Source organism: Peromyscus californicus, unplaced genomic scaffold (genome assembly GCF_007827085.1).
Source record: "Peromyscus californicus insignis strain IS unplaced genomic scaffold, ASM782708v3 Scaffold_14__1_contigs__length_90479793_seg_2, whole genome shotgun sequence".
Classification (NCBI taxonomy): Eukaryota; Metazoa; Chordata; class Mammalia; order Rodentia; family Cricetidae; genus Peromyscus; species Peromyscus californicus.
Genome location: NW_026294436.1, coordinates 20,758,554 through 20,774,502, shown reverse-complemented (window position 1 = coordinate 20,774,502; position 15,949 = coordinate 20,758,554). Strand labels below are relative to the sequence as shown.

At 49.8% G+C, this 15,949-nt stretch overlaps 1 protein-coding gene across 1 annotated transcript; it reads left to right on the top strand.

The window, feature by feature from the left end:
* Positions 1 to 1,141: 1,141 nt before the first annotated feature.
* Btg2 (BTG anti-proliferation factor 2) lies at positions 1,142 to 4,912 on the top strand. Its single transcript, XM_052736558.1, has 2 exons — positions 1,142 to 1,381; positions 2,573 to 4,912. The coding sequence occupies exons 1-2, from the start codon at positions 1,240 to 1,242 to the stop codon at positions 2,905 to 2,907; spliced, it is 477 nt and encodes a 158-aa protein (XP_052592518.1). The 5' UTR covers positions 1,142 to 1,239; the 3' UTR covers positions 2,908 to 4,912.
* The last annotated feature ends 11,037 nt before the right edge of the window (positions 4,913 to 15,949 follow it).

Below are 15,949 nucleotides of genomic sequence, written 5' to 3'. Positions count from 1 at the left end.
ATCCAGAAGTACTGGATATCCAGAAGTACTGACGTGGAAGTCCACTGGAGAAAAAAAAAACAAATAGCAAAAGGGACAGCTCGGGATAGAAAGTGGAAATAAGAGGGAAGAGGGACACTGGGTGGGAATGGGCACAGAGGACCCAGGCAGGGAGGCTGGTGGTTCAGGCAGCGGACAGGTAGAGAAGCCTGGGGGCACGGCTTCTTGAAGGTGGCATAGAACTCAAAAAACAAAACAAACAAACACGGGCTTGTTGCAGGCCAGATCCCGTGCTGGGCTCAGAGGTGTGGGTGACAAGTTGGCCCCTCAGTAGTCTGCCTAGCTTCCTGGCACCAGTCCTTGAGCCCCAGAGTGTAGCCTAAGCCAGAGCCGAAGCCTTTCTTCTGGGGAGCTAGTGTTTACAAAAGCCTCCGTCCACAAAGAGGAAGGAAGACGAATCAGCGAAAAGGGAGGAGCAGGGAGCCGACGGGAAACTTTGTACAGTTCACATCAGACTACTTACGGAGGAAAAAAGCCATTTAAAGGAAAGTGAGAACTGGAAAAATAACCCAACGCACAGAAAAGTTTCTCCTCGACATCCCTGCCACCAAACAGTGAGAGTTGATTGCTTTTAGGCAATTGCTGAAGGGGAAGAGCAGAATTTGTTGGGGGAGGTGGAATTATTATGGAAGCAAACGGAATACATCCCCATTGCTGAAAACTTGAGAAGCCGGTTCGGACGAGCTGGGAGAGAGTAGCAGAGATGACCAGGCGCCAGGGTGAACGACTCTGTGGGTATCGCGGGGCGTGGGAGAAGTAGCACCGGCGAGGGCACCCTGGAGGAGGCGGCAGGCAACCGCTGCCTTGGCACTGTGCAGAGGCGACGTCCGGGCATGCCCGGTGTGGCGCGCTTCCTCTGCCCAGGTCCTGGGCCCTCTCCCGCCCGCCTCCCACCGCTCGGGAGTCCGGCGCTGGTTCCCAATACTGACGTCAGTGAGCGATGACCTCAGCGCCCGGGAGGCGCGGGCGAGCGGGCGAGCGGGAGGGCGGGGGCGGGGGCGGGCGCGGGCGGAGGCGGGAGGCGGGGCGGCGGGAGAACACGCCCCCATCCGCCAGCCTCCGCCAATGGGCGCCGTCTGCGGCTCCCCGCCTCCGCGAGCGGTATGAAAGGCGCAGCCCGGGGAAAGTCCGGGCAGAACCCCGAGCGGCGGCCAGACCACCCTCCTCCTAATAATACACCTACTTCCCCAGCCGCCCGGCATGAGCCACGGGAAGAGAACCGACATGCTCCCAGAGATCGCCGCCGCCGTGGGCTTCCTCTCCAGTCTCCTGAGGACGCGGGGCTGTGTGAGCGAGCAGAGACTCAAGGTGTTCAGCAGGGCGCTCCAGGACGCACTGACCGGTGAGCACACGTCAGGGTCCCTCCTTGCCTGGGGTGTCTTTCCCCACTGTTTTGGGGACGGAGACCCCCCCCCTCCCATACGCGAGCAACTCCGGGTCTCGGATGCCTCGCTCTAATCTCCGAGACTGTCTGTGGTCCTCTGTCCCTTCGGTTAGGTCCCTGCCTCCCCGCCCTCCAATCCCCGCCTCTCTCCCGGGGCGCTGACCCTCTTCCTTGGGTATATTCTGAGGCCCTAACACCACCACGGGAATAGCCAGTGTCTGCGCTCAGAGTCCAAACTGAGATCTTTCTCTGAATCTTGGACCTTCAGACCCCCCGGGGGATGCTGTGCGCCACGAAGCCAGGCCAAGCTATGCGACTTTATGTGCAACTGAACTTTCTCGACAACTCGAGACCCAGCCACAGTTGTCGTCCTGGGCCTACCATTGTACAGGACCATTCTGCCGCTTGTTTACCCGCTGGAAGTTGTAATCTGGGCCCCCTTTGTATTTTTTTTCTTTTGGTCCCTCTTCGCCATCTGCCACCTATTGTAGTACAGAAAAGAGCCCAGTAGTCTAGCCTGCTGGGGGCGGGGAGGGGGGGGCCGTGTTATGGAGGCAGGGTGTGAGGCCAGGAGGTGAAGGAGTGATAAGCAGCCCTTTCGCCTCTGTCCCCAGATGTTAAAGCTGGTTGGCTGCCTTGGGCAGTGATAGCCATCTCTCAACATGTTGGCACCGATCTGAGGACCAACAGCTGTTTCATCAAAACAAAACCATTTTTTATTCCTTTACCTTTGCTTGAAGATCTTATAACTCTTCTGGTGGGGGGAGGGATGGGAGGCCTGGTGACTTGCTGGACAGCCAGCAATGTTGGCCGCTTACTGGACTTTGAGATTTCAGTGTCTGGGTCCTCAGAGGCCCTGCCCGTTCATACCAGCCCTAACTTCCTTAAGATGGATTGTACCAAAAATATCCCTGACCACCGGGAGAGCACCTATCTGAAAGCTCTGGCGCTGCCTTCCAATGTACACGCACTTGGAAAGGGCCCAGGGATCTTTCTAAGTGGCAGGGGGAGTTTAAGGAGAGGCTCAGAAACACTGTCGCTGAATCCTTCCTTTTCTCCAGGCCCTCTGCTCTCAGCCCCCCCTTGTGGTAAACATCAGAGACAATGCTTTCTAACCAGGCATCTCTCTCTCTTGTTCTTCCTCCACAGATCATTACAAACACCACTGGTTTCCAGAGAAACCATCCAAAGGCTCTGGCTACCGCTGCATCCGCATCAACCACAAGATGGACCCCATCATTAGCAAGGTGGCCAGCCAGATTGGACTCAGCCAGCCCCAGCTCCACCGGCTGCTGCCCAGTGAGCTGACCCTGTGGGTTGATCCCTATGAGGTGTCCTACCGCATCGGAGAGGATGGTTCCATCTGTGTCCTGTACGAGGAGGCCCCGGTGGCTGCCTCCTATGGGCTCCTCACTTGCAAGAAGCAAATGATGCTGGGCAGGAGCAGCCCCTCGAAGAACTATGTGATGGCTGTCTCCAGCTAAAGAAGAGCCACCCTACCCTGGCACTCTACTGTACTCAAGCTGCCGTGACAACAGGCCACCGTATACCTCAACCTGGGGAACTGTGTTTTTAAATGAAGAGCTATTTATACATGCTATTTTTTTTTTTTTTTAAGAAAAGAGGAGAAAAAAAAACCAAAAGATTTTTTTTTTAAAGAAAAAAAAATCCTTAAAGGGAGCTGCTTGGAAGTGGCCTCCCCAGGTGCCTTTGGAAAGAACTGTTATTGAGTCCATGAGCCAGTGTTTGCCTAGGGGAGTGGTTTGGGGATTGGCCTAGCCAAGGTAAAGGGGGATTCAAGGCTGATCCCCCGGAGGTGGGAAAAGGGAGCAACTGTGAATGAGAGGGGTCAAGATCTGCCCTGGGTTACTGTCCCAGCCGGGATGCCTGTATGCCTGGTTCCTCTCTCACTCAGGGGCAGTTAAGCCTGGTCTCAAATAATACTACATTGCCTAATCTCCTTTTGTTTTTCTGATGAGATCCTGGGTAGAGTGAAAGACCTCTCCTTGTTCCTTCTGTTCTAAGCAGGTTTTCTTGGAATCTTGTCTCACTTCTGATTCTACCCTCAGGGGCCTGGAAAGCTTGTTCCCCAGCCAGGAATCTATGCGGACATTTTTGGAGGGTGGGATGTAAGGCAGATGTGCAAAGACTTTGGGTGTAGATGGAGGGGAACCGCACAAAACCTTTGCTCTGCGCTGCGCTGCTTTGTATGGATGGATGGCGAATAATTTAGGGGTGATTTGCAATGGAATTTTGGGACCCAAAGAGGGGTCGTTTTCCCCCCCTCCCTTTTCCTAAACCCTCCTTTTGGGAACCACATGAAAGTCCGAATGCTGCTACCATTATTCCTTTAGAGGTGGCTCAAAGCTCCAGGGAACTCCAGGTCCTTTCTTAACTGCCTTCTCTTCAAGACTCCCGTTCCTCCTTCCCCTCTTTGGTGTGGTTGGGTCCTGGAAGGCCCTATTTCCTAGGACAAGAGTTCTCAATCACTGTGCAATAGTCCCAGGAAACTCTGAGACTGGGCCTCCCAGCCCCTCCTGGTGCACTGGTGGGTTTTAGAGACCTGCTTTTCCTGTTCTCCTAGGGGTTCTGGCTGGCTGGTGGGCCTTGCAGAGATCTTCCTGAGCTGCAGAGAGAGTGCCTGTGCACTGCAGGCCTACCTGATACTCTGGTAGGGCTGCCACTAAGAGCCAAACTTTGGGCACAGCTTTATCTCCTTGGTGCTCAGAGCACCTGTGGAGGAGGTTGTCTCTCTCAGTAAAATCCAAATTTATCTATAGATGTGTGCAATATTTACTGTTCTGGGTTGGAGAAAATTGGAAAACACTGGGAAGAAATGGCTTTCCTTCAGGTTCAGTGACATTGATGAGGGGTCCTCAGAAGGCCTCCAGTCTCTCAAACTGAAGGACAGAGGTAGAATCAGCCGATCACCCTCTCCTTAATGAGGACCCCCCCCTTCCCCATTTCTCTCGACCGCCATGGCATCCCATTTCCTGGATTTCTTAACTCCTCAGTTTCTACTCAAAGGTGCTATTTACCAAACACTCTGCCCAGCCTGCTCTGACACCCCCAGCTTCCAGCTTCACATAGCCTTCCCAGGCAGCTTCATCTCTCTTGCTTTAAAGTTAACTCTGGGCCCACAGATGCGAGCTGTGGGTTCAGACAAAGCTGTGAATTGCAACTGATGGTTCTTGTGTCTTGTCCCCAAACAAGTCCCTGCCTCTTTAGAAGCAGCCGCCTGGTCTCATGCTGAGATCTGTTCTTTCTTGTCGATGTTCACTTTAAAAATGACAAAACCCCCCAGAGCTGGACTGTTGAGCAGGCCTGTCTCTCTTATTAAGTAAAAATAAGTAATAGTGGTAAGTTTGTAAGCTATTCTGACAGAAAAGGCAAAGGTTACTAATTGTATAATAGTGTTTTTATATGGAAGACTGTACAGCTTTATGGACATATGTACACTTTTGTTTTTAATAAAAATGTAGCAGATCATGTATTGTGTAGAGAAGGTAACATTCCATACTGCCGACAAGCATCTCCCTCTCAAATGGAAACCCTTTCTTTGTGTTTTGTGGTGTTTCATTAGTTGCCCTGGGTCAGACTAGCATGTGGATGTCACAAAAGATAACCTAGGTGTATAGTGACATCATTTCCATGCCCCCCACCCCCCACATCAGGAGGTAGCTCCCAACTTCTGTCCTTTTGTGAATATTCTCACAGGTCTCTAAAAACATGCTGTCTGAACATTCTGCACCCTATTCCATCGTCTCATTCTTAGTCATTCAGAACATTTGTAAAGCTGGCCTTCTGTGTCCACATCTGTGGAAGCAACCAACCATGGCTGGAAATTATACAGGAAAAAAAAATTTCAGGAAGTTCCAAAAAACAAAATTTTGATCTGTCGCACACTGAGCACACCAGTCCATGTGATGTGACTGCAGTCATACACAAGCACACTCAGATGTTCCTTCTGGCATTCCACAGGTCATCTGGGAGGCCCTCCTTTGAGCACATCCGGTTCCTATGCTGTGGCCTCAGGCCTCCAGCAGCAGCATCTTTACCTAACATGTACAGATTTTCCTTGCCATTCCAGAAACTAGTTTAACGATTTCCAGTGTATTAAGCATTGCAAACAACCTTATCATTTAAACTACATGGGAGGACCCTCAACTAAAAACTGCCAAGTTATCTTATAGAGGAGACTTGAGTATCTCCAACAGTCTTGGAACCAATTCCCTTGCAGGTACCCAGTGACTGGACTATATCATCAACAAATACTAAAAATAATTCAAGCACACCCTGATTTCCACAGACCTCCAGTGGTGAGCAGAGGATGACCCTTTTCACAGATTGAGGCAAGACTGTCTGCCATTCCTAGCAAGGGCTCCTGTCACCTCGGCTGCCATTTATTAACCACCATTCTTACCCTGTTAGACAGAAGTGGAGCCCCAGGATCTGTGCACTGGGGCCACACATGGCTGAATGCCAGTGGTACAAGTTAGCGAGAAAGCAGTTATTTCTGAGAGCGCACAGTGTGAAAACCCTTGGCTTATTACTCATTTACAACTACCTTTGACCTCACGGAGAGGATCTATGCAAGAGTAATAATTTGTCATGCTTGATTTGGGGGCTCTTTCCTAGAATTTTGATAAAGACTCGGCTCCCCGCTAAGGCTCCAGAAACACTTTTGACCCACATTGGATGGGTGAAAAGTGGGCTATTCTGAAAATTGTAAGCATTCTCATTTCATTTCATACTTCACAACTTTGTACACAATCATGCAGTGTGTCCTGGGTGTTCTTGGTCCGAGTTAGGCCAGGGAAGCTAGGTGCCTATGTCTGGATTGTGTGAGGAAAGAAGGGATCCAGGGCCTGGGCGGGGGACGTCAGTGCCCCTGTGTCATGAATAGACTACTGGAACCCACTAATGGCAGGGGGGTGCCACAGAAATAGTCCTTTCATTTGTTCCTCTCTGTTTCGATGCAAGGACAGTGTTAGGATCTAGGAATGTTTGCTCATCCTTGGGGTTCTATTCTTTTGGGTTATTCAGCTCAAAGTATGCATCTATCTTCTTGTTTCCTAAAAGATCCCAATTCTAAGGGACATTTCATCATTTAGTGGAAGACTGAATGACATTCAGGGAAGGTTGTCTGGAGGCCAAGGGGACAGACAGGTCAAACCCATCTCTGTCAGGGAAACCCCAGGATGGTAGATTCCTTTTGGGGGTGCTTTTGGTTCTTGGTAGGCTAATAACAGCCACTCCATTTATACAAGAGAGCTCTGTGATCCAGGAAGATGTTACTTCTTTTAGACCTGGCCAGTATCAATAGGAGCAGACAACACCCACTGGGACTCTGAATGGAGTAACAAGTAGTTGCTTTTCCCAGGCTCCAAAGCTAGGCTTTCAGCTTCCCTGAAGCTCGGTAAACCATGGTGGCCTAGAGTCCTGTGCGTGGTCAGCTGTTTGGTGATGATAATGTCCCTCCCCAGAGAGTCTGGGCAAGGCGCTGGCAGCTGTAGATTACAAGTCCATCCTGGCTTCTGATAAGGTTTGGGTGGAGGAGGCCTTGATGCTGCCATAAACAAGCCCCAGGAGGAAGAAACCACTTCTGTAGCTCTGGCACTGGCTCCTGTACCAGCCTTTGGTAAGAAAGGATACTGAGGACTCATGAGCTCTGCTTCCCGGTCAGCACCAGCATTCCTGACCCCGTGAAAGTTCTGCAATAGAGTTTGTGGTTGAGAGGGAAAATACATGGTTTATAGTTCTGGTTCTTTTCTGCAAGTAGCTGGGGAAGTTTGGAAAAAATCATCCAGTTTTTCCTGTCTTAGAAACCAGCAAGGTGAGCTGAGCATGGTGAATTATGCTTATCATCCTAACTCTTGGAAGGCTGAGGCAAGAAGATAACCATGAATTTGTGGCTAGCCTGGGCTACAGAATAAGATTCTGTCTCAAAAAGGAAAAGAGATGGCGAGGGGAGAGGAGAGGGAGAGAGATAGAGAGATAGAAAGGGAGGAGGAGGAGGAGCGAAGATATATATATATGAGCAGTGGATTAAATGTCCCCTAAACGCCCCTGTCCTTTTCCTCAGTCTAAACCATCCTCTCCACCCTGGCAGACACTGGAGGTCAAATGAGAACCATTACTATCATTCTTCTTAATTAGTTGAACTGAAAGGTCATTTAGGTGGGAATGGAGGAAGGAGTTCACCTCTAGCTTGCGTCAGACTCCTGCTTGCTAAGGTTTCCATCCCTAAAGACAATGAGGTGGACATGCAGGAAGTCGAGGATGGAGACATAAGTGCCAGGTGTCCTGGGGAGGTCTATTTCCGGTCTACTTCCTGCCCACTGACTTGAACAACCTGGGGCAGGTGGCCAACACAGCTTAGTTCCATCAGGTTTGGAGTGGGATTTCAAATGCAACCCATTTCAACAATATGAGATTTGACCGATCAGTCAGTCACTTAGACTAGTTCTAGTACTCAGTGAGTAAGAATTGCCATTACTAGTGGAAGTTAGCCTCATCTTTTCAAGGGCCCTGCATTGGTCTTGAGGGCAGTGTCAAATAAAGACAGTAACAGAATCTGCTAGTATCTTCAGGAATGGTTGCAGTTAATACTATTCTGTAGCCTCTCCCTCGATCCTTTAAAAAAAAATCCACCTACTTCTAGAACCCTGACAAGGGTCATATGAAGGTAGGCACACTGATTGAATGACCTCTGTCATTCCTGTGGAAAATACATGATGTTCTTGCTATTCACTAGGCCCCTGACTGTGCTGGCACTATGGGCCTGCTTGTGGATTAATATCAAACCAGCTACGTGCTAATTCACACACGGAGTGGGTGGGGAAGGGATTCTCCAATAGCAGCTTTCCCTGTGGACTCACACCCACGTGCCCTCCCTTCCCAGAAGAGAAATAAGTGGGGAAACTAAGAAGGGCAAGCCTGTGCTCTTTGCTTTGTTTTCATACTATTTCTTTGCAGAGTTGGCAGAGACACCATTTTAGTTCGGTGGAAGAGGCTGCCAGGCCCTGGGATAATGATCTCTAGCACGACTGTGCCCTGGATGCACGGCCTTTCCCCTGCTTTCATAGCCTGGTTCCCCAGAAGTTCCAAGTTATTTTGTTCCCAGCAGAAACCTGGCCCTACCACTTGCCACTCTCGTTCCCACAAACAAGGGCAGGCCTTAGTTCAACCCTTGTCCAGTAAGCCGGACGGACAGGCTGTCTGGAGTACATCAGATAAGAGGCAGTAACAGCTGGGTGGGCTGAATAAGTGCTGCTTTATTTACCAGCACTCGGGGAGAGGGCGTTTAACCGCTGATGGACATCAGGCAGTAAATGAGTGAGGACAGCTGGGGAGAGGCTGGAATGAGCCTGGAGAGTGAGCCCAAGCCTTGGAAAAGGGCCTCCAGTCCTTGGCTCTAGTCCACTGTCATCATGCCTAAGAGACCATGATACAAGATACTGTGGCTTTGTTTGTTTGTTTGTTCTTGAGACAGGGTCTCGGGTATCCCTGGCTGGCCTAGAATTCGCCGTGTACCCAAGAATGAACTTGAACTCCAGATGCTCCCATCTGTGTGTCTTAAGCACTGGGATTATAGACATCATGCTGGGAATTAAACTGGGGGCTTTGTTCATGCTAGCCAAGCACTCTGTCTTCTAAGCTACATCCCATCCAGTCCATGGCTGTTGTTTTGTTTTGTTTTGGACAATACATACACTTAGAGCCCTGGGGTGTGGCCTCTGATGCATCCAGAAATGAAGAGGTGGGGGTTCCTTCTCCAGCCCTCACAGGAGGAGGAAGGTTGTGTATTTAGGACATTACTGGTAGACTGTCAGGCCCTGATCTCTAGGGAGGCACATTCTGACTCCTTCCTAATGGAACTGAAGGTCCACAGGGGCCTGCCTCTGCTTCCCCCAGGAAGCAGGAAGCAGCTTCCTCCACATTCAACTGGTGCCCAAGGAATGCCTCGCCCTCTCCTGTCCACCCACTGTTTCCTGGCGAACTCACACCTTCAAGATTTCAGACCACCAGGCAACTTTGCTGTGCTCTCTCCTTGGTAGGATGTGTGGCCTTCCTCTTGAGTTCTCATGCTGTTCACCTGTCACCACTGGTCCTTGTAACTTTAAATCTACGCTAAGCTAGAACCTGGGGCAGGTCCTTGCCTGAAGGGTATCCATCAGGTCCTTAGTAGGTGGGTGTTGGTGAATACTGATCCAGTGAGTGAAAGTTGTAGGTGACCAGAGTGGAAAATGGTAGACGAAAATCATTTAGATCGGAGATGATCTTTTAAAAAAAGAAAATTGAGTCCGTTCAGGATTGGTCATTAATAGTGCATTTCAGCTCAAAACAGCTGGGACTGCCGGGCGGTGGTGGCGCACGCCTTTAATCCCAGCACTCGGGAGGCAGAGCCAGGCGGATCTCTGTGAGTTCGAGGCCAGCCTGGACTACCAAGTGAGTTCCAGGAAAGGCGCAAAGCTACACAGAGAAACCCTGTCTCGAAAAACCAAAAAAAAAAAAAAAAAAAAAACAGCTGGGACTTACTGGGAGCCTGCGACCACATCTTATTAAGAAAATGTAGGGCTCTGAATCTTGCTGGCTCTCAGGACTTAAGAACCTGCTAATATTGACCCGTCATAGCAAGCCTTAGTTATTCATTAACTCCCTAAGTACATTTACACACTAATCACCAGGAGAGAAGGTTGGGCAGCTCCGGGGAAGGGCTCTGACTTTGGCTGCTGGAGGCTGAAGAGCTGCAGAGCCCTGTTCACGGCTGATCTGGACTAGCCGCTAGGTAGTGGGCATAGCTCGGGGAAGTGAGGGGCCTGGCTGCAGGGCTGGCAGTAACTGGCAATACTGATGAGGTCTTCGACATCCTGACCCCATGCTCTCCCTCTGTGATATCAGTTTTGAGACAAGGCACTGCTGTAAATCATGCCTCACAATTCCTTTGCTATTTCCAGATGGATGGGTGGAGAAAAAAAAAATCTCAGAAATTCGTCTCATTTCCCGACAGCACATAGTCCAGATCTTGCCCCTGTTGCCCTCAAGCACCCTGGCAGTCTCCTCTGTGGCTCCCCTGGCCCACTTCCTGTCTGGCCAGCATCTTGGGACAAGCACAGATTCTATTTCACTGTGCCAATTTTTTTTTTTCCTGTTGCCTTTCTTTGCCATTCCAAACCTGTAGGATGGAACTAAATCCGAGGTCAGGCCCCCTCACCTTGTCACATTCTTTCCAGCTTACATTTCCCTAAAGCAGTGGTTCTCATGCTGCGACCTTTTAATACAGTTCCTCGTGTTGTGGTGACCCCCAACCGTAACATTATTTTTGTTGCTACTCCATTTTGTTACTGTTATGAATGGTAACATAAATATTTCTGGAGATAGAGGTTTGCTAGATGGGTTACAACCCACAGGTTGAGAACAACTGCCCTAAAGCCCGGCCCATGTGTGCAAGTTTTTATTATTTTACTTTTTTGATTTGTCAGTGTATGTGTGGCACAGGAGCTCTTTCTCACGGGGTCTGAGTACCTACCCTGTGTACTCAGGCACTTAGCCTGATGTCTTGCAACGTGATGGTCCCAAGCCCTCTGAGATACAATGCCCTTGACCACAGAGGAAGAAAGCCAAGCCCCCGTGACCAGAACGGGAGGGTGAACATGATCTGAAAGCAGGGTGTATGCTTGTTCCTTCCTCTACTGTCTCTTCTATTGCCTGCCCTGAATAACTCCACGGTCTGCTGTATATGTGTTCTTACCTCAGGGCTTAGGAAAAATGTTTAGGCTTCATTCCAGTCCTCTATGATGCACACACGTTTCATTATTGTTTAAACTTACAACAAATGCAATTAGTACATACATTTTTTTTTTTTTTTTTTTTTTTTTGCAGGTGGCGGGGAGGGGGCAATGACAATCTCATGTTGCCCTGCCTGGCCTTGAACTCAATATGTAGCTGGAGATGACTTTGGACTTATTCTCTTGCCTCTACCGTCTGAGTGCTAGACTTCATGTGTGCACTGCCACTCCCAGCTTATGTGCTGGGGATTCAACCCAGGACTTCGTTCACGTTGCCAACTGAGCATCTACCAGTTGAGTACTCTACCAACTGGGCTGCACCCCCAGCTTCCGCAGCACTTCTTATAGTGTTTTGTGTGGCTGTCTGGCCGGTCTACAAGTTTGGGTCCAGCTGTCGCCACAAGCATCTCCTAGTATACCTTGTGTGCTCGTCCACCACTTTGTGCAGAGCAGGTCTAAGCACCCCGGCGGCGGCGGCGGCTGAATGAAGAGACACAAATACCTGATGCCCACAGGCACTTGCAGGCTTGCTCCAGTTCCCCTGTCCTCCCATTCTGGAGCTAAAAGGGACTTCCTCTTGGGGATTTTTCTAAGGAGGGTGAAGGAGCTCCATCAGCTAAGTCTGTGTGCATATGCACGTAGGGTGCACAGTCTCACGAGCCAATATCTTCTGGGTAGACAATGATGGTAGAGCGTCCTTTGATTTTCTCAGTTAAGATTGCTCCACCCTGAACCACAACTTGAGATAACAAGCAGTGAATAGGCGTATCTGGGTGGAAATCTAGATGAATAAGTGTACAAATAAATGGATATGTACTCCCGGAAGGAGCTTTCACATAACATGGGCTCAGACCTCCCTTACAGAATCTGTTTCATGCTGGGACCCCTGTTTCACATTTACTCGGTTTAGAGAGGCTCAAAATCAGAGGCTGAGGGTGAAGAGATGAAAAGCCCTCCAAGGAGTCTTTCTGTATGATTATTCTTGTCCAGGCACTATGAAAGCTGGTGCCCGAGAGGGACGTTCTTTCTGTGTGTGTGTGTGTGTGTGTGTGTGTGTGTGTGTGTGTGTGTGTGTGTGTGTTTGTCAGGGTGGGTGTGAGATGGGGGCACTTGAGCTGTTCAGCTGTCAGTTCTCAGCAGCTGGTGGATGCCAAGAGCACTGCCATTAAGCACTTGTCCCCTCCCCCAGCTCTCTGTCCCCAAACCCTTTCTTCTCTTGGGCGGGCGGCACTCCCTTGCCAGCTGCCCTCTCCTCCAGGTGTTTCCTGTGCCCTCTCTATTTGCTGGCTGGAGTGAGGAAGGATTCTGGTCTGGTTTCTTGTTAGCCAATGACAGCCAGCCTCGGAGGCCCGTGTGTTGCTGTATCTGGGGAAAAGAGACCACAAACAGCAGCTGCCTCTTGACACCTGACTTTCAGAGAGCATGTAAACAGTGATGGATAAGAAGGACGAACAGGGCAGGGTTGCCCGTGAGTCACTGGGAAAGGAGCATCCTGTAAGAAGCGTGTTCACAGCTCTGCTCCCCAGTTTCCTTCTCTAGAGGGAAAGGAGGGGTCAGGGCCTAAAGTGGGGGTTACCCCCAAGGACTTTGACATTTATTAAGTCAAATCCCTGTGTAAGAGACTCGGGGATCTGACTAAATAAATACCAGGTCACTCTCCCCATCCTCCTGCCCTGAAATGGATGGAATTGCCTGCAGGAGATCCTGGCAAGGTCTCAATAGCCTTAGCTCATGCCTTGTAATATCTAAATGCTGCCTACCTCAATTCCCAAACTCATATCCCAGTCACAGGCAGCTTGGTGCAAAACTAGCATGTTTTGTGTTTCTCCCCAGCCACTCACCCAGGCAGGCAGGGTAGTGATTTCGGTGCCGTTTTCCTCATTTGAGTTGAAATGATACACATATCCTCATGCGAGTTTCACTTCTGCCTCTGACCCTGCGGGACTGTTAACCATGAGCGATCAAGGCTGTGGGTTTGGATGCTCCGTTGCATCGACAGTGTTTGCAAAGGGCCTGGCATTTAGTAGGTCCTCAGCAAAGGGAATGTTACTGCCTTTCTTTTTTTTCTGCAGTTATGTTTGTAAACATACTTGTAAACATCACCACAGAAGCCATAGTAATGAATGACATTAGTGAGATGCGAACATCATTAAACCCTCAGAGTGACTCTGTGGGGGCTGACGTTATTATGTGACCATCAGTGAGAAGACAGAGGCCCAGGTTGAGTGAACTGTCCACAGGCACACTGCTAGTAAATGGCAGCGGACTCAAATACAGGGCTTCCAAAATAAACAGAAGCGGCCAGCGAGGAAGAGGAAGAAAGAAGGAGAGGAGGCAGAGAGCAGGAGGATTCGGAGATGAAAATGAAGCATCGTTATCATTAGCAAAGCCATACTGAGTCCAGGCTTTCTCCCATTTCCCCCTGCTGCTCTTAGCCTTCAGGTCGGAGTGGCAGGGGCCTTTATACCCAGTGCAGTTTACTCTCTGCAGGTAGTACACAGAAGGCAAGCAGTCTGGAATCCAAATCTTACATATCTACTATGCCCAGGCTCAGACTGCTTCTTCTTGTAAAATGATTTACCTTTTTTTTTTTTTTAATTGATTTTTATCTTGATGCTGGGGATTGAACCCAGGGCTTCCTGAATGCTAGGTAAGCTCTCTACCACCGATCTATATCCTGGACTCTTCAGTTGTTTTGTTTGTTTGTTTATTTGTTTGTTTGGGGGAGTCTTTCGAGACAGGGTTTCCCCGTGTAGCCCTGGCTGTCCTGGGACTCACTTTGTAGACCAGGCTGTCCTCAAACTCAGAGATCTGCCTGCCTCTGCCTCTTGAGTGCTGGGATTAAAGGTGTGTGCCACCACCGCCTGGCCCTTGTTTTTTATATTATGTTTTAAAATCTTGCCATTTTTGTTGTCTTTCTTTGTTTCTCTCCTCTTTTGAATCAAGGTCCCTGTAGTCCAGGCTTGCCTCAGACTAGCAGTGCCTTGGCCTCTTGAGTGCTGGGATTGCAGGCATGTACCGCCATGCCTGGCCTTGTCAGGTTCTTATAGTCAGAAGCCATTGCTTCCTCCCTCAGCCCTGTCTTCGGTAGTGGCAGTGGGTGCTTGTGCATGATGAGTGTGCCTGTGTGTGTGTGTGTGTGTGTGTGTGGTGTGCACATGTGCCCGCATTCGTTCTCCATAGAGTTGTCTTTGTTTATCTGTTATAACTCATCCTGAACAGAAGGTCCATGAGATCAGCTCTGACATTGCTCAATACCTTCCACAGTGTCTGTGCCGAACACAGGTCAGAGCATGGAGCTGAGGCAAGGACTGTGGGGAGCAGGCTGACTGTTCTCGGCCTGGGAATAGTCTCTCCTTTGCCCTTTGACTCATTCCAGTTGGAAAAATCCTAGTCCACTACAGACCAGCCAGCCGGACGGACTGATTGCTTCACTGCAATCAGGAATTTCAGTTCCTGACTTCCTGGCCCTAATGCAAAACACAGAAGCTCCTGTGTTCCTCGTGACCCACTTCCTTTCTTACCAATCTGCTCAGGGTGGAGGCTTAGGGCCCGGTGGCTTCTCTTGTTTTTACAAAAGTCTAATAACCTCCCTGTCATTACCACTGCTTGGCCAATAGGCTTTCCTGCTGGCACCACCCAGGGGGAAAACTGGAGCACTGCTTATGTCCTAAGACAAGATTCAAAGATCCCCAGAAGGGTTCAACAGGGTGTAAATGTACTTGTTAAGATCCCAGTGCCATGTACATTTGACGGTGGGTGAGGGTTACTGTCAGCCTCAGTGTCCGGGATCTATACATGGCTGGGCGCACATGACAACCTGAAAGACCATATATATGGTTTTGAGTTTCCATCCTTTATCTGGCAGTCACAGGATAAGAACCTCTTATAGGCAGAGATGGATCTTTGCACAATCTGGGGTTGGCAGGGAGAGAGAACCCAAGGCTTGGTCCTCAGGATGTTGCCAGTCAGAAGGAGGTGGCAGGATAATTACACATATGAGTGCTGTACCCAAGACACTGACTCTTCAGGATTAAATGCAAACTAATGGAATAACACAGAATGATGTGCTCTAAGTGCTGTCTGCCGTCATGACTGGACCAGAGGATAATCAGGGTCGGGTGAGGTTAGCTTGAGCAAGGGTTGGAAAAGGTTGGGAAAGAGATGTCTTGAGAAGTACCTTTGCAGGAAACAACATCTTTACCATCCTGATGCCGAAGACTAGAAACCCAAACCAACTTAAATACCTCCACCTTGGTCAAAGCAAACGATGGCTGGCCAGTGTGGGCAGAAGAGAAGGACACAGTACTAGCTCAGAGGACAGCCACGGTGCAGCTTGCATTGAGGGAACACCAGGCTGTGCCCTCAGCTGTCCTCCCCTGCCAGCGCCCCCCAGTTCAGTCAGTCTGCAGAAGGAGCAGCCAGGCTATTCCGGCCAGAGCTCCCGGGCATGCAGATGATAACTCTGGCACACCTTTGACCTGGAACAGTCTCATCTCATCATGGTCATTATTGATTTTTGGTTTGGGGGATGGAATCTTGCACGTGTTAGGCAAGCTCTCTACCACCGCTGACCATGCTAGACTCATGTCTGAAGGCAGACAGAGGTGGAGCTAAGGATCTGGGATTCAGGAGCCTGGTGCAAGGTGCTAGCTCTACCTGAGCTCTCTACACGATGTTTCCATCTCAGTCACTTCACGGCGTGGCCAGGGATTTTGAAAACTATTTCAAGTGC